The sequence below is a fragment of the Argentina silus genome, assembly GCF_951799395.1.
Source record: "Argentina silus genome assembly, chromosome: 8".
Classification (NCBI taxonomy): Eukaryota; Metazoa; Chordata; class Actinopteri; order Argentiniformes; family Argentinidae; genus Argentina; species Argentina silus.
The window spans coordinates 3,083,033-3,105,558 of NC_139662.1; the positions used below are offsets into that span (position 1 = coordinate 3,083,033).

The 22,526-nt window shown below is 45.9% G+C and overlaps 1 protein-coding gene across 1 annotated transcript in view; it reads right to left on the bottom strand.

Annotated features, from left to right (window-relative positions):
- Positions 1 to 1,422: 1,422 nt before the first annotated feature.
- The window catches only part of znf385a (zinc finger protein 385A), a 54,325-nt gene continuing 33,221 nt past the window's right edge, over positions 1,423 to 22,526 (bottom strand). The window contains exons 3-8 of the mRNA XM_083674489.1: positions 21,252 to 21,362; positions 15,520 to 15,691; positions 8,277 to 8,627; positions 5,414 to 5,598; positions 5,193 to 5,285; positions 1,423 to 4,815 (exon numbers count right to left, since the gene is read on the bottom strand). Coding sequence (XP_083530615.1) covers positions 4,567 to 4,815; positions 5,193 to 5,285; positions 5,414 to 5,598; positions 8,277 to 8,627; positions 15,520 to 15,691; positions 21,252 to 21,362 — 1,161 coding nt within the window. The 3' untranslated portion in view covers positions 1,423 to 4,566. The remainder of the gene's footprint in view (positions 4,816 to 5,192; positions 5,286 to 5,413; positions 5,599 to 8,276; positions 8,628 to 15,519; positions 15,692 to 21,251; positions 21,363 to 22,526) is intronic.

The following is a 22,526-nucleotide window of genomic DNA, read 5'->3' on the forward strand; positions in this document are numbered from 1 at the left end:
AAATGATACAAATCAAGTAGACCTATTCATATTAATTAACAACCTTAACCCTAATTAATTAATTAATTGATTTGTTATATATATATATTTTTTTTTTTACATTTTATGAAAGTATGGAAGTAATTAGTTGTATCCCAAAATCTGAAAAAAAATCTAAATTTGTGCCTGTGGTGCCTGGCGTTAAACAGACTTAAGAACACTGAATAGAAGATGTCCTCATGTTTGAAGACTGTATACTGCACATAATAACATGGACCATTTAGTTTTACAGTGTCCTTGAATTGACTACCAGGGCAATTAAGGTTGGTAATGCAATGTGAGCCATCTGTTCTGTCTCACTTTGGCCTTTTCTGCAACGGTTACATTACTGTAATGTCATAGAGATAGAGATAGAGATAGAGATAGAGATAGAGATAGCACTTCATTTCATGGTTTGATTATGTGTCCCTGAGATTGGGAGCAATCTGTTTGTGTACAATAATGTATCGTCTGGATAGTAATGATAAGTCAATGGAACTCCTGCCACATCACTGCTTTAGGAGTGTATGGTTGATGTTTTTTTGTTTTTTTAATTTTTAAATTCTTAACAATCCTGTTTAACTAACTGTATAATATGTAAAAGAAGGTGAAACCCCAACTCTTTGGAAATGTGCATGCATTGCAATTGTATGATAGCAGGGTCATCTAGTGGCCGATCTATGTATTGTAACAACATAGAATGCTGTAACACCTGTGTAAACCATTGGTGCACAGCTTCAGTCCTTGAAGGCCACAGTCTTCCTGTTTTTTGTCCTTTCCTTTTAAACAGGGATAGACTTCTTCCTGGGAAAACCAGGTGTGTGCACTTCCGAGCCAATCAGTAACATCAATTGATTAATGAAGTAGAAAGGGAGAAACACACACCAGCAGACCTGCATAACCCAAGGATCTGAGTTGTGCATGTATAGTAGACTAGTGGCTCCATCTAGGGGTGGCTCTGCTGTCTTGCACGTCTGTGACTGCAGCACCAACAGTTACGCTAGTGATCAGCAGCCAAGCTGTCAGTCTCCTTAGGCACGCTTGAAGCACACTGTAAGACTTACAAATCCTCTTGCATGTCATGAAGGCAATTCATTTTCAGAAAGCTTGACGTTTGATGACAGAGACATACTGCAGTAGACAGGCTCACCATGCCTTCTGTTCTGCAAGAATGTTTGACAATCTTTTTCAATAGGTTATATTGAATTGTAGCTGACAGGCGTGGGAAATAGCTACAGTGAAGTAAAATGGTGAATTATGCTGTCATTCAGTGACAATGTCTTAAGAATAAAATATGAAATATGTAAATTCATATAAAATCTACTGGGGCCTCTGAACACTGCATAAACCAACACAAGGACGCTCAGTAGATTTCATTTTCTTTATTGATTTATTGACATAGAATTTATTTTTTTCACCATGGTTTCTCTCGATACCAATAGTATTTTCATAAAGTTTATTTTACATTTTAAATTACATTTATAATATTGTACTCACATACGCATTTATTGGTTGATTTTCTTATTGCAATAAACAAGAGTAGCCAGTATGAGTTGGGTATTGCTACATTTCGCCATATCAACTCTTTGTCCCTCTGACAATGAAATTCAAAAAATAACTTTATTGGCAAGACAAGATTTCACCGAAGCATCTCCATCTCTCTCTTCTCCAGGAGGCTGAGGGTGGAATAAGGCTAAGGCTAATAGCCTACACACAGCTAACATGAAACCTGCCCAGAAAATAGATCCTATGAATCTAACATTTATTTGTAATAATGAGGATGTATCTGGTCTGGGATGACTACGACGATATGAACATATGTGTATTCTAGAATTAAACACTTTGAATCAGTTGATAACGTTTTTGATAACAGGTTGATAAAGCAATCTTCAACAGCCGAGACTGTGGGTTTTGTCTCTACTGTGATAGGCCATTTCTGCTCTGGGTCTTCTGCTCTCTGTCTCTGATTGGTGGGGAGTGGGGAGAGCAGGTCTCAACACACAATACATTATGATACACACCAACAGGAACGAGAGCACTGATCCTGGTACAGTACTTCACTCAACAAAATGAGATCATCTCCACCATGAAGATCAAGTCAACCAAAAGCACAATGGTGGAAGCTGACTCCAAGTCAGCTTTTAAGTAATGGCATTGATATTTTCTGTCAGGATTTTACTCAACCTTGTTTCTCACACACAGAAAAAAAGAACACAATGCAACAGACACAAAAAAGTCCAAACTAAACTAAAACACTGTCAGATAAACTAGCTTTAAACCCTTGATACCTGGCATTTGTACCCTGTTCCCCAAGCAGAGATTACCGTAGTAATAGGGGCCCTTTAATATGAAGGGCCGGTCCGTAAGCCCAGCTACTTCACTGGCCCTCTCTCCATCATCTCTGTCCCTCTCTGAAGACTAGCTCCTCTGTGGAAGAACATAAGGCCTGGCTATCAGCATACACATTTCCCATTTACAAATGTATAACCCTGTACAACATGTTTTACGCTCAACAAGAACAAGTCAATCGCTCAATTGCTCATTGCATTGCAATATATCCAAACAAAGGTAAGACATTAGAGCTCATTGCTTCTCAATGGAAGGGCACAGTGTAACATCTGGATCATCAGTATTTATGTAGAGTGATAATCATGTTCAGCAGGGCAGGTCTCGGTCTATCTGTCTGTCTGCTCCCTATGGAGTTCCAAGTCAGACACGCAGGGTTGGGCACCGTCTCTGCACCCAGTACTCTGTCTCCCTTCTAACCATTCCACCCCCCTCTCTCCCAGAGTGCAGTTTGCAACAATTTCCTCCTAAATAGAAAAATATTTGTTTTGTTTTTCCATGATTTGCACATCTAGTTGTTCTTTTATAATTGTGCACTATGACAAAACAACAACATAACATCAATCAGTCATCATCAAATAATACAAATAATTATTATGCATTGCATGGCTTTTGTTTTAAGACAGGAAGTCCAAATAAACTAGGGCGAGGTGTCCCAGACCCTGTCCTACAGTATGTGACCTTGCGGGGGATTTCTGGATTGGTTGTCACTCCAGTTCAGTATAATTTTTTTCTCTCTCTTTCTCTGTTTCTCTGTTTCTCTGTTTCTCTGTTTCTCTCCCTCTGTCTCTGTCTCTCTCTCCCTCTCTCTCTCTCTCTCTCTCTGTCTCTCTCTCTGTCTCTCTTTGTCTGTCTCTCTCTCTCTCTCTCTCTCTCTCTCTCTCTCTCTGTCTGTCTGATAGAGAGTGTGATGGTAGGTTCACAGTATCATCTGTGTGTGTTGGGGGTTGCATAATCATCTTGCCCTGTGATTGGTGGAGGTGGTTGACATCATGTGCTTGGATCTCTTATTGCAGATAGACACAATCTCTGACTCTCGTATATGTAATACATGTTGTATTCCAGCTACCTTTGTTCTCAAGTAACTGATATTCTACTTGCTTAAAGAACATAAGCTTCATCATTAAAATATTAGGGACATTTATTTGGGTCCAAATATGAATCCTGTAGCAATATACAGTGTGATATCAAAGTTACAGTATATAGTAGAGGGACATTATGAACCAATGTATGTCTCCCCTGCTCTATCTCCTCCTCTCTCTCCCCTTCACAGAGGACTTTGATTGTGATGGAGGATGACATATTCCCTCCCCTCAGCCATCTTTGTTATTCCAGTCTATTTTCAAACACAGATTCATTTTGGCCTTTGTGTCTCTCCGTAGTGCCTCAGGTCAATATGTTTGCTGACCCGCACTCGCCCTCCTCTCACCTCAGCCTCCAAGGAAATGACAGGGGAGCAAAATCCCCCACAGCCCTTTTCTCTCTCCCCCCCATGTCCACACATGACCGCCACAACCCCATCATCACCCACAGTAATACAGCATATAACAAGGACCTAGAGGATTGAAAAAGGTTACCTGCTTGTGTACCCCCCAGTGCAGAAAGAGGGGGTTGACAGTACTGTACCGCTATACAGGGGCGCACGTTTATTATAGCGAAGACCACTAGAAGCAGCTACTCTACTGACGCAACGTTACTCTCTTGGTTTGGAGGTCCATAGGGTGAGTGGTACACATGGAACAAGGATGACAAGGACACCTACTCATAGTGTGGCCCAGCACATACAATATAACTGTGGGTGTGTTTTTAGTGTTTTTATAAAGATACTTGGTTCGTCAGTTTGTTCGGTAACTATATGTAACTGCAATGATCTCACAGTGTGAGGGGAGGGAGGAAGGGAGGTGAGAGATGCACAGGGGTGTCCAATGCATACTGAATCTTTCCTCTACTCTCTCTCCAGCTGTCAATCATTCAGAAGTCTTTGAAATGGAGGGAGAGAGTTTCAGGTAAAAAAGGAAAGAGGGACATACTCATCTTCTCCTCCTTTCAGGTGCTCTCTTCGTTCTTTTCTTTCATCTAGATATTTCTATTGGTTTGTTTACCGATGATTTGTACCCTATCAATTGCTGTTATTTTATGTTTATTTCTTCACAGTGTGCTTTTGGAGTGGCTGCTCCTGACTGGCCGAGGTGGAGGGGTGTGTCAGTAAGGGGAGAAGAGGATTGGCCCGTGGGAGGTGCGGATGGGCCCCGGGGCGGGTCTCAGGATGGCATGGCTGAGAGGTGGCCCCTGTAATAGGTGGTGGTGTGTGTGATGGCCGGGAGCTGCTGCACGAAGAGCCAAATGGTTTGAGGAAGCTGCGGCGGCCATTGCCGCGGCAACAGCCAATGGGCTGGGCAAGAGACCTGCGCCGAAAGCTTTGGTGAGATCCTTAGAGAAGGTCAAGGAGGACTGATGGGAGAGAGGGGGGGGGGGCGATGAGAGGGAGAGAGGGGACGGGAGGGGAGAGGAGAGAGAGAAGGGAAAGACCAGGATAAAATGATTAGTGGCAGAAGGTCAACACATGTTGAGGAGAACAAATATAGAGATACTATTTCAGTTGGGACTCTTTTGATCTGTCATAATGCAGAGGTTTTTAATCAAACAACATTTTCATAAAGAGGATCTACCAAAAATGGAATTTGGCTGGGCAAGGAATTCTCTAATGGCCACTGATGAGTTAAACAGGCATCCAAGCCTACTGTTCTAGATTAACATTGATTAGATAGAGTTAATCTGAGTTAGCCTTGGCATGGTGTTAGGGAGAGTTCAGGGTAGAGAACAGTTACCGTGAGGTCAGCTCCCCTGTGCTTCTTGTGCCGGCTGAGGAGGGGGTTGGGCTTCCCAGCAACGCCGTCTCTGTGCCTTCGACTGGATATGTGCTGCAGGGAGACAGGGCACAGGCAGGGGGAAAGTGTTAGTATACAGACAGACAGGGCTGACCTCTGACCCCTGGGAGCTCTGACACAGGTCAGACTCCCGAACATCTCTTTGTGTCTCTCTCTCTCACCTGTTTGAGCTGCAGTTCAGAGTTGACCCGCACATTGCAGATCTCACAGTGGAAGGTGCGTTCCTGAGTGTTGGGGTCGGCCGGCCCTGCCCCCAGCTCTCCAGGGGGCTTGGGGCCCAGGCGAGGGTATGCCTTGATGGGGCCCAGCCCACTACGAGCCTCTAAGATGGTTTTGTGTTTGGTACCTAGAGACACAAATGAATGAATGAAAACATTTGATTTGACTATTTTAAAATACATATAAAGTTGTCTCAACCATATAAAGTCAACAGTACACACATTAAGAATCATTGAGGATAAAAATGAAATAAAGTCAAGTGATTTATTTCCATTGGGGTCCTCATAAGAAATACTGGAGGGAACTATCAGTATATATAACATCAACACTACTTTATGAGCCATCCTGGCCCCATCTGCCAGAGCTAACTCACAGCAGTGTTGGAGAATATAACAAATATGAGGATATGAGAGCGGACTCTCTGTACCATGGACTGCATTTTCTTCTAACTGAGCACATGTGTGCAGGCCACAAAGCACATGTTAGTGGAGTAAGAGAGGGGGGTGTAGTGTGAACTGCTCACCACAAGAGGGACACAGTGATAAGCGCATGCTGTACTAGTTCTGACGACAAAAAACAAGGTATTTTTCAACATCTCTGCAGTGTTCTGTATCAGTCTCTCACGCCATTAATTCAGTGCTCATGTTGGTGAATATGTGAGGTAATCATCTTATCTATAACATGATATCACTCAATAGAATACTGGTCAAATCAAGGGTTTGGTTTGGTTTGGTCTTCAAATATGATTTATGTATTTTATTTTGTGTTGATGATGTATTTTTGTTGATGTGTGTTTTCAGTCTTTGTAGTGCAGCTGCTGCTGCATTAATCTCCAATCTGTGGGATGATGAAGGACATTTCAACAGTATGTTTTGTGTAATCTCTCAAGTGCAAACATTTGCTTTCACATTTCTAGTGGTCTGCATTACACACAGACAGCAGAGAAGACGGCATGGCAAAATGTATATTTTTTTAACTAATTGCATGTTTTGTTCTTGGGTTAGATTCCAGTCATGTCCTACCCTCTCTAACTTCCCCCCTCCCTCCCTTCTTCCCTTGCCTTCCCCCATCCCAAAGCAACTCAGTTGCACTCCGTCTGACTTGTTGGTCCAAATTCTTCAGCTTTGAGCAGTGTAAGGGTTACAGTGAGAACTGTAGAACAAGAACAAGGGGGGTGGGGGGTGGGGGATGGATTGACTGATTCCATTTGTGGCCAAACATTTGCACTTCAAACGTTTGTTGCTGTCCTTGTTCTATTTCGGTCTAACAATTGATGACCCTGTGTTATCTTTTTTGGTGTGTGAGAGGTTGACTCTCAGTTCGAATAAAGCACTAAACAAACAGAAAAGACAACACCTCAATACAACCAAATGGACAACGGACGAGTTGTATAAACATAGAAATAATGTTAAATACACACCATAATAGCTCTCCTCCTTCCCCTTATGTTTTTTTTATGCGCTAGTCATACACACACATCTTGTGTGTCTGTGCAACATATGCTTTTATTTTTGGACCCTGGTTTCTTTCAGTTTTGTTTTCAGAATGAGAGAGATTGCTTCCAGATTGTTTTCTCGGCAGCGTTGATTTCAACTGTTAATCATCCCTCCGCTGAACTGCAAGCCCTGTGGTTGATCACATACAATGTGTCAGTCGTCATGTTTGTTTTATATCTGTCTGTGTGTCGTACAAGATCTCCGTATGTGTTTGTACTATATGTAAAGAATGTATTCAGGCTTGTATGCATGTGTGTTTGTATGAGGGGAAAACTGGGGGCTCCTTGTCAGATTCATAACAATAAACTATTCATCTCAGTCTTTTAATCTCTGTATATCTCCAGGGGACAATGAAACATCCGGTACAAAAAGCCTGCCAGAGGTTGCTCTAACCAAAATGATGTCAATGATTACAGTTTTATTGATTGACACTTAATTCTACATTAAGAAGCATTCATTGTCTGTCTGGCTGGCTGGCAGTCCAGGGCCAATAATGCCCTAAGAGGCCTCCACAGTACAGTAATGATGCGAAATGCAAGGAAGGATGCATGGGGCCAGAGAACTGAGGATGAACTCCATCAGGATGTAAAGGTAAGGGAATTCAAAAGCCGACGTTTTACAGCTTCCTCAATTAAAAAACAAAGCCAGTGAGTGGAAAGTTGGGCATAATGGATTTCAGTGAGCACCTTAGGGGCATTTTGAAGCCCTAACAAAATCCAGTCATGTGTCAAGCAGAGCCCACGCGGTAGTGACAGCGTTACGTTAGCATTGTGATGAGCCTGCCCTCATAACAGCCTCAGAGTTTTACAGAATTAAAGCCCTCCTCCGGTGGTTAGCATTATTAGCAGTCCTCCTCCTCTGCTGCTTATTGAAGCGGACCGCCTGGGGAAACAGGGAACAGCTTTCTGCTGCTGTGCTGCCGCTCGCTTAACGACAGGATAAATCATGAATCTTTGAGTGGGAGTGTTCTCTTTAAATAATTATGTCTTAAGCGGGGCCAGCTAGTGACGTGTTGGTACTGTACTGTATTTAGGCTGGGTGAGGGAGGGAGGGAGGGAGGGAGGGAGGGAGGACTTGTAGAAACAGGTTGATAAGAAATACATTGCCGTAGGGCATCCTGGATCAGCTGCAAAAAAACATGTGGGAAGTATGTTGGTTGAAGAGGTTACGCTTCACAAAGGATCTGACACCGATGGTTATCGATGGTTATCTTCTCATCGGAGCTACCTCTGTTACAGAAGAACCTCACCTGTGTCTGAACATGAAGATGGGTATGAAGGTAGATGGGTACAAGGGAAGGGCATCATACCTTTGTTGTGGGCCTCCAGCTGTGAGAGGGAGTTGACGGCCACTTTGCACAGTGAACAGTACAGCAGCTTCTTGGCCTTGTCCTCCTCAGTCTCTGGGTTACCGGGGGTCAAGGTGGTGGGGGCCCCAGGGCCCAAGGGGGCTGAACTGGGCTGCTCAGGGTTGGTGCCATTGCCACAGCCCGGGGAGATGGATGACGGGGGTGGTAGCATCAAAGGAGGGGTGGGGGTGGGCAGGAGAGGGCACACAGGGGGGATGGGGGAGTCGGGGGTGGGAGGGGTGGAGAGGGGGAGAGGAGTGGGGCCAGGCGCCAGCAGGGGCCCATTTAACTGTAGCATTGGCCGTGTTTCATCTACAAAGAAAAGAGAGGGAAAATCACGTCAAATGCAGTATTCACACAAATCAAAACAGAGCTTGTTTTCATGTCAGAAAGCGTGTAACTAAACCAATAAAGTGTTCACTGACTTCAGTGCCTTTCAAGGCTGTGGTGAAGCAATGTCCTCTCCAAATGTTTTTTTTTCACATTTGAACCACATCCCCAACCAAGCCAGATGCCCATTCATGTACTGTCTGGTTTAAAGATCATACAAACAAACCGACCATAACACATAAAAGTTAAAGTGGCTCAAAACTCACATACAGAAGTATTTTTGTATTCAGAATGACCCATAATTGTGTTCAAAGTGTTCCTTTTAATTTATCCAGCAGCAGGACATTCAGTGTATCAGAGGAAGCAGACCTGAGACCAGAGACAGAACTGTAGCCTACGGCAGAGAGACATGTTTGGTCTCCTCCTCTCCGTGATGTGGTCTCATCCTATCGCAATGTTTCCACTGGGAGAAATAGGAAACAGATATATCAGCCAATTGATGTTTTTATCCCCTCTCACCTGTTATTTTTGGCTGAGATGGAACAGGGAAAAAGTAGCACTGGTTTTAAATAGAGTGAGGACTTTTAACCCGTGTAAAACAACACAAACACATCTCTATCACACTCACTCACTCACACACACACAAACACACACACACACACACACACACACACACACACACACACAGACACACACACAGACACACACAAACACACACACACACACACACACACGAAACAGACGTCTTTGGCATTTAGCAGACGCGTTTATCCAAAGCAACTTACAACTTATTTGTCTAAGTAAGTGAATCATCTATCCATCAGTCATACAAGTATACTATTTTATAAGTATACTCTTTTTATACTTTAGTATACTTGAAGTAACTATAGAAAAACATGAATATATTTTAAGCATATCAATTACTCCTTTAATCTATTTTCAATATAGTTAAGTAGACTTTTTTTCGCTTGGGCAATCAGCATACGGCAACGCAACCTTATCCCTCACATGTAATTCATCCATTTACCTTGACCTTGGGTGTGTGGTGGACACACACACATGCACGCACACACATGCGCGCGCGCACACACACACACACACACACACACACACATGCACGCACACACATGCGCGCGCACACACACACACACACACACACACATGCACGCACACACATGCGCGCGCACACACACACACACACACACACACACACACACACACACACACTTAGCACACACATGTTTCTGGTCAGCCACTCCCATGTGCATGCCTTCGGTATTCATCAAGCAGTGGGTGGTGCTCTGTAAAGACCCTCCTTCATTTGGTTGGGTGCATTTCTTCCACAGGCCCCCCCATCAGCGGGACCATAGGCAGGAGGGGAGGAGGTGGGCGGAATAACTCAGTAGGATTACGGGTCTTAAAAGGCTAAAGTGGACTATTTCTAGGGAACAAACAAATATTGACTTTAACTGGCCAATTTCCTTTTGAGGATTCCACATGCTTTTGTCATTTTGTCACACAACCATGACATGACAGTTTCTTCTCTCTCCATCCTGTGAGGCAGCATAGCGGTGGGCCATATGAAACTTGATCACTGGATGTTTCATTTGTTATTGTTATGTGGACCTCGCTCTAAGTTCTATTCTCTTCCACTGCAAGGGTGTCAGGTGGAGATGCCCTTGTTGTGAGGGCTTTCCGTTCCACTGGTTTCTGAGGTAAACAGGCTCTCTCCTTCCATATAGTTTCCAGCTGCTCTGCTCGCGTACAGTGCGTTTGTGTAACAGATGTGTGTCAAAACGATATATCTTACTCAATGCGTCAATGGCTTTCAGAAGCCCATAAAGCTGGGCTGGATCAAAGAGCTGGGCGATGGGTGAGTGCTCTTTAAGGCTCTGAGTGGAGAGGTTCAGACCAACACCATGGCCACTTCACCACAACACTCCAAAGCTAGGCTAGCTTCTAACACTGCCTGGGTTAGAATGGGAGGCCATAACAGTCAACAGCAGGAAGGGAGGAATCTCAGAGCTAAACTACCCTCATACGTTGTTCTTGAAAAGTACAGCCCATAAAAAGAACACACACACACACACACACACACACACACACACACACACACACACACACTTCATCACAGTGTGTCAGCATGCCAATGGAAGGAACTCTTGGCCCCGACGTCTAGAGGAATAACATTGAACCCATACTGTCCATGTGGTTTGTATTAAAGCCAAAGAGAGGGGGAGAGGGAGAGAGGGGGAGAGGGGGAGAGGAGGTGGGCGAAATAGTAATAGGGGATTTCATGAACCTCTAAGGGCTGGAGCTATGCCATTTAAACCATAAGTTTAATACGGTGCATCCCCTCCACGTTCCTCTCATTCCACACAGTATACACACCTCTTATGGTTTTCCCCTTACACTGAGCTCAGCCATGTAGAAGGATGAATAATTCACAATGAGAGGTCAGTGGAGGATGCTAACTACGACCAGATGCTTTACAGAGTGTGTTTACATTGCTTTAATTCCAAGTGGATATCAAAACACCAAGCCCTGTTCCAAATCCACACTAACATACTACAAAGAATGAAGCAATGCAATGGCCCGGCACTCTATGTGGTATGTTCTCTATGCTAGTGTGGATGTTGGAACACAACCCATGAAAGCGTGGACATAGATTGTTGTTGAACACACACACATGCCCTCAGGGTTATGGGGAAGATAGATGAGACTAGGGGTGAAGGGTCATCAGAGATGGGGCATCCATTATCCTCTGGAGTATTAGAACATGTCTCAACTCAATACAATCTGCTGCTTCCTGGCTCTCTACATGGGAATATGGAGAGGAGAGAGTTAACCAATGGCTGGGTCAGGGATAAGAGAAGGATGCCGTATAGGGACAGACACTGCAAAATGTATGACTGCTTACATAACAGGCACCACAATCTAATGTGGAGGGGGGAACCAAAAGGATGTGTTTACACCAACACAGGAGTTGCTTAATGGAAACTACTTGGTTTATTGCCCAAAAACCAACAACATTTAAATCAATCAACAGTACCAGGGCAGCACTATTACCAATATCCTGTGTAATAATGTGTATTATATTTATAGGGTATAACAATTCATGTAGTTCAAAGGATATGCTTCATCTATTGATGAAAAGCTCTACAATCTTAGTCACTGTGCTGTTAAGTGAACTTACATATGTGTTACAAACTCTGGGCAGGGGTACAATACTACAGGTAGTTTGAAGACAGGTGTACTGACTAGTCCTGACAGTAACCAGGTGGGTGTTCTGGGGTGCGTGTACCCTCTGTGTGTGATCAGGTGCTGGAGTTACGGGTGGGGAAGGGGGGGTATGGGCTGTCTGTGCCCCCTCATGCCCTCCTCTCCCTGCCTGTTCTTAATGATTAACGAGCTCGGAAACCCAACACCACCCTAACGAGCACTGCGCTTCATTCATTATGCAGTGGGATGCCTTCTCTCAAACCTGGCCTGTGTCCTAACTCCGACTCACACACAGACACACACACACAGACACAGACACACACACACACACACACACACACACACACACACACACACACACACACACACACACACACACACACACACACACACACACAGACACAGACACAGACACAGACACACACACACACACACTCACACACACTCACACACACACACACACACACACACACACACACACACACACACACACATACACACACACACACACACACACACACACACACACACACACACACACACAATCAAGGGGAAAAGGACCGTCTACTGACGTTAGCAAGCAACATTTGTTGTTTAACAACAGCTTATAGAGATGATCTAGAGGACAAAGATGAAGTCTACCACAAACATTTCAATACTTAGTTGGTTTACTGAATTTTAATCTAATGGACCCACTATAAAAATAGCAAGAGCATGAAAAGCAAGTCAACTCCATGTAATTCAACACTACAGTCAGCATACGGCAACGCAACCTTATCCCTCACATGTAAGTCATCTGTTTCATTGACCTTGGGTGTGTGGAGTAAGCACAGTGGGGCCATTGCAGATAAAACATTAGAGTGGTTTAAACAGGGCCCTTCATTTAAGTAGGAGTGTCAATGAAAGGGGGGAGGACGAGGAGGGAGGGAGGGAGCAAGGGAGGGAGGAGAGGGGCCAGGCAATGACTAAGATCAGTGAGCCAAGACTGCTCTCACAGTAAACAGCTGGCCGCTGCATATATTTCAATACGAGGCGATTCTGCACATCCAGTGATAACAGAAGGTCAATGAACTAGCCTGAGTCTCATCTCTCAATGTCCTCACAGAGGAGGAAATTGTGTAAAGCCTGAAAACCAGACCAACAAACACAGATTAGACAAAAGAAAACAGTTTACTTCAACAAAAACACTACACCGCATGGTCGTGTTTCTCGTCAAGCGTGGGAATTTTTCCCCCCCAGTCATTCCACCCTCATACACACAGGTCCTGACCACAGTGGACTGGACCACAGCGTGTTTGTGTGTGTGTGTGTGTGTGTGTGTGTGTGTGTGTGTGTGTGTGTGTGTGTGTGTGTGTGTGTGTGTGCATGCAAGTACTGTAAATGTATAGGCTGCTCTAGAGTCAGACCCCCAGCAAGTGAAGCACAGTGACCTCCCAGCCAAACCCACGCTGTCTCCATCCTCCAGACAATGCTCCTCCCGCTGCCATAGCCCAGCTGGGACCACAGCTGCTTATTCCCACAGGCCTGTCCCCACAATTCCCCTTCCATGGAACCTCGGTCATGAAACTGGTACTATGGGATTCCATCACACACACACACACACACACACACACACACACACACACACACACACACACACACACACACACACACTCACACACACACACACACACACTCACACACACATACGCACACTCACACATACGCACACTCACTAATGGCCAGGGAGATGGGGAGTCAGGGTCACGAGAAAGAGGCTTGGATGGAAAAAGGCATTCTTTCACATGTATCTGCTTTCACATTTAGATCATGGCAGGCTTGTTTTGGCCCCTCTTCCCTCTGGAAGTCTCTCTGAGCCTCATTGAAGCTGGGCTGGAGTCTGAGTGCAGGCAGATCCCCATGAGGGAGAGGGAAGGCCAGACTGGCCTGTCAATATTCTGGGACAACGCCACAAGAAAAAAACAAAGCAACATTTAAAGTGAAAAATGGCAGCCATATTCGAATGTCGAGATCTTCAGACATATGATATAATATGATGTCTCATGGTCCTTGTCAAATGAACTTTGAACTTTTGAGAGCCTGTTCTTTCCATTTATTTCATCAACAGTGCTCTAGTCTATATTTCTATGGTGAAATAGTTAGTCAAACAGTCACGGTCAGTGGAATCTTTTCAAATGTCACCAAAATATGCCCCAGTCCTTTCATTCCTAAGTGTTTCATCCAGGGACAGCCAGAGTCAGGCTGGTGACAGTGAGAGAATGGAAAGTTCCGGGTGGAGAGAGGAGAAGGGCAGAGACAGACTTTCTAGCCTTCTAGCTAGTCCTAACAGAGAGAGGGAGAGAGAGAGAGAGAGAGAGAGAGAGAGAGAGAGAGAGAGAGAGACAGAGACAGACAGATGGATAGAGAGATAGAGAGAGACAGAGACAGAGAGAGCAGCAACACCCTCCATCATGCCCTCTGTCCCTAACAACCAATAAAATAATCTGCTGAATTACTTTTCATTAGGGTTAGGTGTTAGCTGTGCTGTATCCATCCCGTTATAGATGTTGGCTTAGTTTCCACTGAATCCATCGTCCTCTCCTCCATCTTTCGTTCTCCCTCTCTCCCTCTCTCATTTACTGTACTTAGCCGCCTTAACCCCCTCCCTACTCGCAGATCATACAGTTATTTTGACTGTGTGACAAATGACCTTCTAATACCCAACAACACAGGCCCATAGTTCTATAATCACACTGCAAAGGGGTCCCTGGTTGACATTGCCAAGAAAGTGCCTTATTGTGATGCCATCAATCAAAGTCACCTGTTTCTCTGAGGTCAGACTCTTAACAAGACAAACATTATAGAGGCCTCTCAATGTTCCAGTAGAATAGAGGATAACATTTCAGACCCAATAATGATGCCTGTCCCTATATCAATCTGTTTGCTGGAAGGGAATCTGTTTTGTTAGGAGTAGCTGACATATCTATCCTGTCTGGTTGTGGTCCGCTTGTCTTTGCTGTGCTGTACCTCAGTCTGAGCCTTGGGTTAATTTCCTTGTAGAAATATTTCAAATAGACGAGAGCTCTGTCAATCAAACATGAGTTTGGAAAAATACTACAAGTGATAGCATCACATTTTTGTAATATTTACTTCAAATCTGCCCAAATAATGATGTTTTGAGATTGATCCTGATGCAAATATTGTGAGTATCAGTGCACTGTGATATGAAGTGGAACATGTTGGCCTTTGTGATCCCAGGGTCAGGGGGACAGCAGTCAGAGTTGAACTAAGCTGAATTGAATTGTGCTGAGCTGTGCTGGTCCTGTGTTGCTCTGCTGGTGGGAATGGGAGACCAGACTCTAACGCAGGTCAGACCACACACAGAGAGGAACCACAAAGAAGAACAACAACATATTTCAAGGCCTGCTGTAATTATACTGTTGTGATTGTTATTCATTCATATTTGTGGGGCACTATTCATTTCCCTCAGCACTTCCTCTTTAGTTCATTTCCCTATGGGCTGATTAGATTCTGACCATGGATGACAAGGTTTGTTTTCACAACATTAATGAGCCTGTAGTGATGGAATCGTGCTGGATGTAGTACTGCAGTATACAACCAGTATGTTGCTGGTATTGAGGGTCCAAACAATATGCTATACATGAGGTCTCACCTGGTTTGCTGGGGTCGCTGTCGAAGGCAGCGGCCGGGAGTCCTGGGGGTGAGGGGGAGGAGGTGGGGACAGGCGGGGGCTTGTCCCCCTCCAGAGGACGACTTTTGGAGGTCTCAATGCCTTTGACTCTCCTGGCGTGGCGGTTGCCTTTGTAGTGGGCTTCTGCCTGGCTCTATGGAGTGGAGAAAGAGAATAGGGCTTAACTGAAATGAAGACTAGTGAGAACAGGTGAATAAAACATTACACAAGTTTGGAAAACACTGGCCCCACAACACACACACACACACACACACACACACACACACACACACACACACACACACACACACACACACACACACACACACACACACACACACACACACACACACACACACACACACACACACACACACACACACACACACACCACCTGCAGCAGTGTGGGAATACAGTGCACACCACCTTGATATACTGATGTCATACACTTGAATTTTGTGCCTGGCCCCACAACACACACACACACACACACACACACACACACACACACACACACACACACACACACACACACACACTAACAGTGTCTCAGACTCTGGCATGTTATTCAATCCACACCAGGGACAGGAGACTACAGCCTGCAGGCAGGCTTACAGTGGATAGAGATGCAGTCTGTAACAGGTGATCTGAGCAGTAATGAGCCCAGTGTGGTAATGGAAACACCATATGACAGTGGAACCCAGTCTCTCTGTCTGTCTGTCTGTCTACCTGTGTCTTTCTGTCCGTCTGTCTCTCTGTCTGTGTCTGTATCTGTGTCTGTGTCTGTGTCTGTGTATGTGTCTGTGTCTGTGTCCATCTGTTCTGTCTGTCCTGTCTTCCTACCTGCCTGCTTGTCTGCATTATGATGCTTGTCTGTCCGCCTGCCTTGTCTGTCTGTCTCTCTACCTGCATGTCTGTCTTTCTTTCTCTCTGTTTGTCTGCATGTCTGTCTGTCTGCCTGCATGTCTGTCCATCCTTCCATCTATCTGTCTGTCTCTGATACATTATCATCAGGCAGGCAGTAGTGGTCCAGACCTCAGGCCTCCGTGTGTCTCCTCTCTCCTCCACAGAGGCCTGTCTCTCCTACATGGCTCCACTGCCTCTGAGGCTCCAGCCATGTCATTACTACAGCCATGTCGAGAGACATTCGAGGGGGGGGGGGGGGGGGGGTTGAACTCCCCGGTCAGTGGGATGCCATCTTGTCTGCCTATGGCCCCATAAGCCCTCACCCCTACACACCCCACCAGCTCCACTCCCCCCCCCCACATTGTATACATTATCAATGGGAGGCTGGCATACGTGGTGGACCCTTACAAAACAACACACAAATGCCAGGCTTGGCTACAGCTGCTCCACAGAGGCCTCAGACCTCGCTTAGCCACACTCTGACTTAATTGTTTGCTTATAGAAATGTATTTTAAATAAACATGCTACTGGGGAGTGGAGTGTCTATGGCATGGCGGTAGGAAGAGAGTGGGAATGGACAGCCGGTTTGTAGGGACTGGGGAATGTCCAGCATTCCAGCAGAGAAAAACACAATACAGGGGATCCATTACAGAGCATAGCGTGGCTAAATCTTCTGTTGAAAGGCCTGCTACTGGCTAATGTGTTTGTTCTGGGGTAAACAACGGTGGTGAGTCATCCATCAGAAGAGCTCTACCCCATCTCAGTGTGTGGGACCATCTGTCTGTCTGTCTGTCTGTCTGTCTGTCTGTCTGTCTGTGACACCATGGTGAATATTTCTAGAACTGCACCAAAAGGAGCTGTCATCTGTGGACTATGTCCTCATGTACGCACACACACACACACACACACACACACACACACATATTGCCTCGTCCCAGCGCAGCTAAAAGTCACAAAACGGCCTGCCTCAAGCCCCTGGGTGTGTGCCTGCATGCATGCATGCGTGCGTGTGTATGTGTATGTTGGCCGGGACGCATAATTGTTGTATCAGGATGATGATGATTAAGTGGCAGGATTATGGTAAAAAAAAAACGATGGGCCTGAGTGCTGACAGCTGCTGCAGCCAGGCGCTGAAAGGAATGGAGAAATCAAGTGGCACCGCGGAGCACCACACCGACCGTGGGCTCAGGTCTGGGTTAGACGGGCTTGGCAGGGGAGGGGGGTGTTTGGCTGGGCCATGGCTGAACTGTGAGGGGGGGGGGGGGGTCTGGCCCTGGCCCTGGCCCTGGCCCTCTGGACTGAGGTGTGTCCCCCTCCTCCCTACAGGGAACCAGGCAGGGCCTATGTTAAAGCCCAGGGCTGTAATTGGTGATGACAGATCGGGCCCTGTATATAGCATGTCTCCTGTAATCGTAGCCCTCCTGGGGTCTTAAGGACCTGCCAGTCTAAAGCCAGCAGATCAGGGATGGTGTGAAAGGAGGAGTGTTAAAAGAGGAGTGATCGCTGAGATGAAGGAGGGGGGGAGGGGGGGAGGGGGGGAGATGTGGCCTCAGTGTGGCGGCACAGACATGGAAGCTTTCTTAACCTCTCCTGTCGAGCCCTGGAGAGAAGCAGCCAAGCCAAGGGGCAGGTGGCCATGTTTTTTCTGGATGGAGTGAACACACACAGAGCCAACATGTGAGGAAGGCTAGACGGGACTATGATCTCTGTATCACCACCCTGTGGATGGGACCTAGATGGGACTATGATCTTGGTGTCACCATCATGTGGATGGGAACTAGACGGGACTATGATCTTGGTGTCACCACCATGTGCATGGGAGCTAGACGGGACTATGATCTTGGTGTCACCATCATGTGGATGGGACCTAGACGTGCTGCACATTGTGTCCCTCTCAGAGACAGAGACACACCGAGGAGAGCTGGGACACAGACACACACAGTACAGAACAGCACAGCTGCAACTCCAGATGAGGACAGGGAAGAAGAGGGACAAAAGGAGGGAGGGAGGGGGGGGTGGGTGGGGAGGGAGGGGCAGGAGCAAGCCTGGTCATGCTGCAGCAGTGACGTTGACCAATGCAGCGGAAGCAAGGCTGTGACGTCACTCCTGCAGCACGGCAAGGTTATTCTCGCCTCATCGCCCCGCACAAAGGGACCTGGGGGACACGGGGGGCCGCCACATCACTCCCTCTCTCCTCGTCTCCCAGAGTGCAGTGGGGCTGTCAGAGTGGCATTATAATCCTCGCCCTTGACGAATGCATCTTATGATAAGCAGTGGCAGCCAATTTGAGGCTTTTCTGCACTGTAAATAATACTGTGTGAACGGCGCACAGGGATGAGGGAATAATATGAATGCACAATGAAGCGTGAAATGACTTGAGCATGGGATGAGGACGGGATGGCTTTTGAGGAGATACATATCTACTAATCACGATATGGTCAGTAGCCATTCATTTCTCTGGCCCGTCTGAGTCATCGTACAGTTCGTGTGTTACAGTGATGAAAACTGAAGCTCAACAGATAAAAATGAAAGCAGAGCGCAACATTTACTCCTGTTTGATGGATTATCCTGAGCTGGAACAATGCCTAACTGTACTTGGGTTTATAAAGCACTATTCTTCAATGTAATATATACTGTATGTCATCCATGACAGATTAGTTCTGACTTATATGATGTAAAACCGAGAAGTGTCTGGGAGGTTGTTCAGTCAGCTTAATCCTGATCAAGAGCGGCGTTTCTCCAGCTAAGCTTAGGAGTCTACTGTACTGCAGACTCTTTCTCTCCCATTGACAAAGAGCCTACTGTTCTGTATGACACTGCTGCTGTACTGCAGTGTGACCATTTACCTGTACAGTTTAGAGTGACTATGATAGTGACAGCAAAGAGAAGGTGTGTTATAGTATACTGTTGTACGCCTGAGTGCTTCTGTGTGCCTGCCGCCTGTCACCTGCTGAGTCTGGACTTCAGGGACTGCTGCAGATGTCCCTCCAAACGTGACACACAAGCTGTGTAGTGTACACACACATGCGCACGCACGCACTCACACTCACCACACACATCACAGACGCACGCACGCACGCACGCACGCACGCACGCACGCAGAGAAACACACACATTCCAGGGATCAATGACCTCTGCTCTGGAGCTGTGGTCATATGAAACCCAACCCTGCCCTGACTGTGTCCCCTCAACTGTCGACCATGGGTAGAGCAGAGGGTGTGGAGGGCTCTGTTGCGACGGGTAGTATTGCACTAGGGGTGGGGGACTTTGTTGGGAGGTGATGTACTGCACTAGGGGTGGGGGGGTGCTGAAATCACTCAGGGGTCCATTTCAGAGCAGGGCAGCTGTTGGGGAGTCATAGATAGTCCCAGGGAGGTAAAGTACTTAGCTCGTTATTGGTTGGCATGCGTCAATATTTACCGGCATGTTTATGTGTCCAGCTTGTTTAGCTAAAGGGTCACATGCTTGGCTATAAAGAGTGGGCTTTATCCCTGCATCAAACGCTTTTATGCGTCAGAAATGTACTCTGGGGCTGTGCACATACTTATGTAACCTTGTCCTCTGTTTAGCTAAGGATTAAAACAAATGTGGTGTTAACTATATGTTTCTACATCTACAGTATGCAGCATAACACACTGTAGAGTAACTCAGTGCTTTCACTTCAAACTCATGTTCATGCTAGCTAGCTAGCAACAGTTCGGTATATACTAAAGGCTCTACCTCGTTTTGGCTAAATTTTTGTATCTAATAGTCCATGAAATCATGAGGACAGGAAACTGTGGTGGCTTAAAATATGAATTCTTAGAACATAATAGTGTATAACAGGTGTTGTTACTGTTTCATAGATATGGTCAAGTTCCCAAAGCATAATAGAATAATTCTGACCATCTTTCCTCTCATCTAACCATTTCCTGTTGTGTTGGCCTATGGAGAGCTCTACTTTTATAGAGCAGGGCTAGAAGACATGTATGCACCACAGCTGACCACATGGAGGCCTTGATTGAAGGCCTAGGGAGCAGAAATAGATGTGGGTTGCGGGACCGCTCCCTTGTCTGTGTGTGCTATGGAGGGAGGGACGTCCACCCTGGCTCTGAACGTCTATGCTACAGAATACTACAGCCCAGCAGAGCCAACTTCCATTGCAGACTAAAGGGGATTTTTCCTGATATTTGTACATTGATAGCATGGTTTACTAAGGGTGACATGGGATTTTATCATTATGAAAAGATATCGATCTGTTTTGCTTTGACAAATCGCATTCTACACACACATACATTAATACTATTACAATATAATGCATGTACATGCAGCTAGGAATGGATTAATCAAATTATTTATAGCACGAAAAAGCACTGAGGGAGTTATTTCTGGAGAGCTTTTGACTTCTTGGTATGCTTATATGAAATGACTTTCCATACGCCCAAGATCTTAATCAACTTTCCATGTTGATGTGAGAGAGAAAATCCCTTTGAAATGCTGGGGAAAATCCTATTTCACGCTCTCAAGGCTTCTCCAGCAACGCTCTAGGGCTGATATTGCAGAGCTGTATTCACTCTCCGAATTCTCACTCTCCTTAAATAAGCAGAATTCCAATGAGGCCTCCACTGCCAAACACAAACAGATGTACGAAATACGTTCACTGTCTCTATGTTGTCCAAAGAGATAAACAGCAGCAAGCAGAAGAAATAGCTGTACAAAGAGATCCCTGAGGAGAGAGAGTGGGTGAGGGTGGAGGGTGATGGAAGTGAGGGTGGAGGCTGGGTGGTGGAGGTATGAGGTATGCTGGGCTGGGTTGGGCTGGGCCGTACCTCGGAGTTGAAGCGGATCTGGCAGACGTTACAGGAGATGATGGGCCGCTTGGTCTTGATCAATGGGACTCCGAAGGTGTGGTTGATCACCGCCTTCTGGACTGGGTCCATCTATATGAGAGAGAGAGAGAGAGAGAGAGAGAGAGAGAGAGAGAGAGAGAGAGAGAGAAGAGAGAGAGAGGAATGAGTGCTGTACACTACATGGTGCCTCACTCACGGGCCCAGTGTCTGGCCCAGACAGCCCAGTCCATAATTCTGAGGTATAGCGGTGAACACCATGTGCCCTCCAGAACACATGGAGCATCAGGCCCACCTCAGGTGTCCCACTCAAGTGCCTGAGAGAAATGACCAAACATCTGTGCACAAACACTCATCCCTGCATACTACTGTACTACTATAGAGACCGATGTTAGCCTTACCCATAACCCATGAGCAGTGTCCTGCAGCTTCATAGGTCTCTGTCTGTGTGTGGGCAGCTTAGCAGACCGTCCTAGACAAGTGTTGATGTACTACAGCTGGCATCACAGTCAGTGTCATATCTGTACTGCAGAATCCTAAGAAAGGCTGGTTTTGATGTTACAGGAATGGGCTTTATACTTTCCAGCATTGTTACAGTAACTATGGTGGATGCGTAACCAGGCAGGCACAGTACAACTCAGCTCGGCTCAGCTGGATTCAGCTCAGCGGTGTGAAAAGGGTATGTGTGCCAGTGGTGAACTGAGTGACTGAACCCTGCACTAATTGTTTCAGCTGGGATGTCCATCACTGGGGGATGTTAGCCACTAAGTATAAATGTAACCGTCTAGCTTTAGCTGCAGTCCAATGGGCCGGTGGCTAAGCCCCCATTTAAACATATGTCACATGACACAAAGACCCAGGATAATCAGCCGGTGTGTGTGTCTGAACGCATAGCCCTGATCTTTCTATGTCTGATGCCTTCATTTATCTTGCAATCATGTTTAATTGACAAAAGCATTAGTGGAGAATCCGTCGCTGGTGTGGGCTTTCACTTCAGCTTGTGTACGCAGGCATTGGCAGTCAGCTTAACTAGACAAAATAAAACGTTATTACACCTCGATTTGGATGACATCCATGATGATGTCCAAGTGAAATCCTTTGTAAATCTTACTTTAGTCAGACGCCGGGTTAGGGTTAGGGTTAGTACGTATTCTAGGGCACGTATGCTAATATCTGCGAAGGCAGCCATTTCACATAACACAATAAACAACAATACCGATTTTTCCTCTATCCCAAAAAACAGGCTATAAAGGAAGC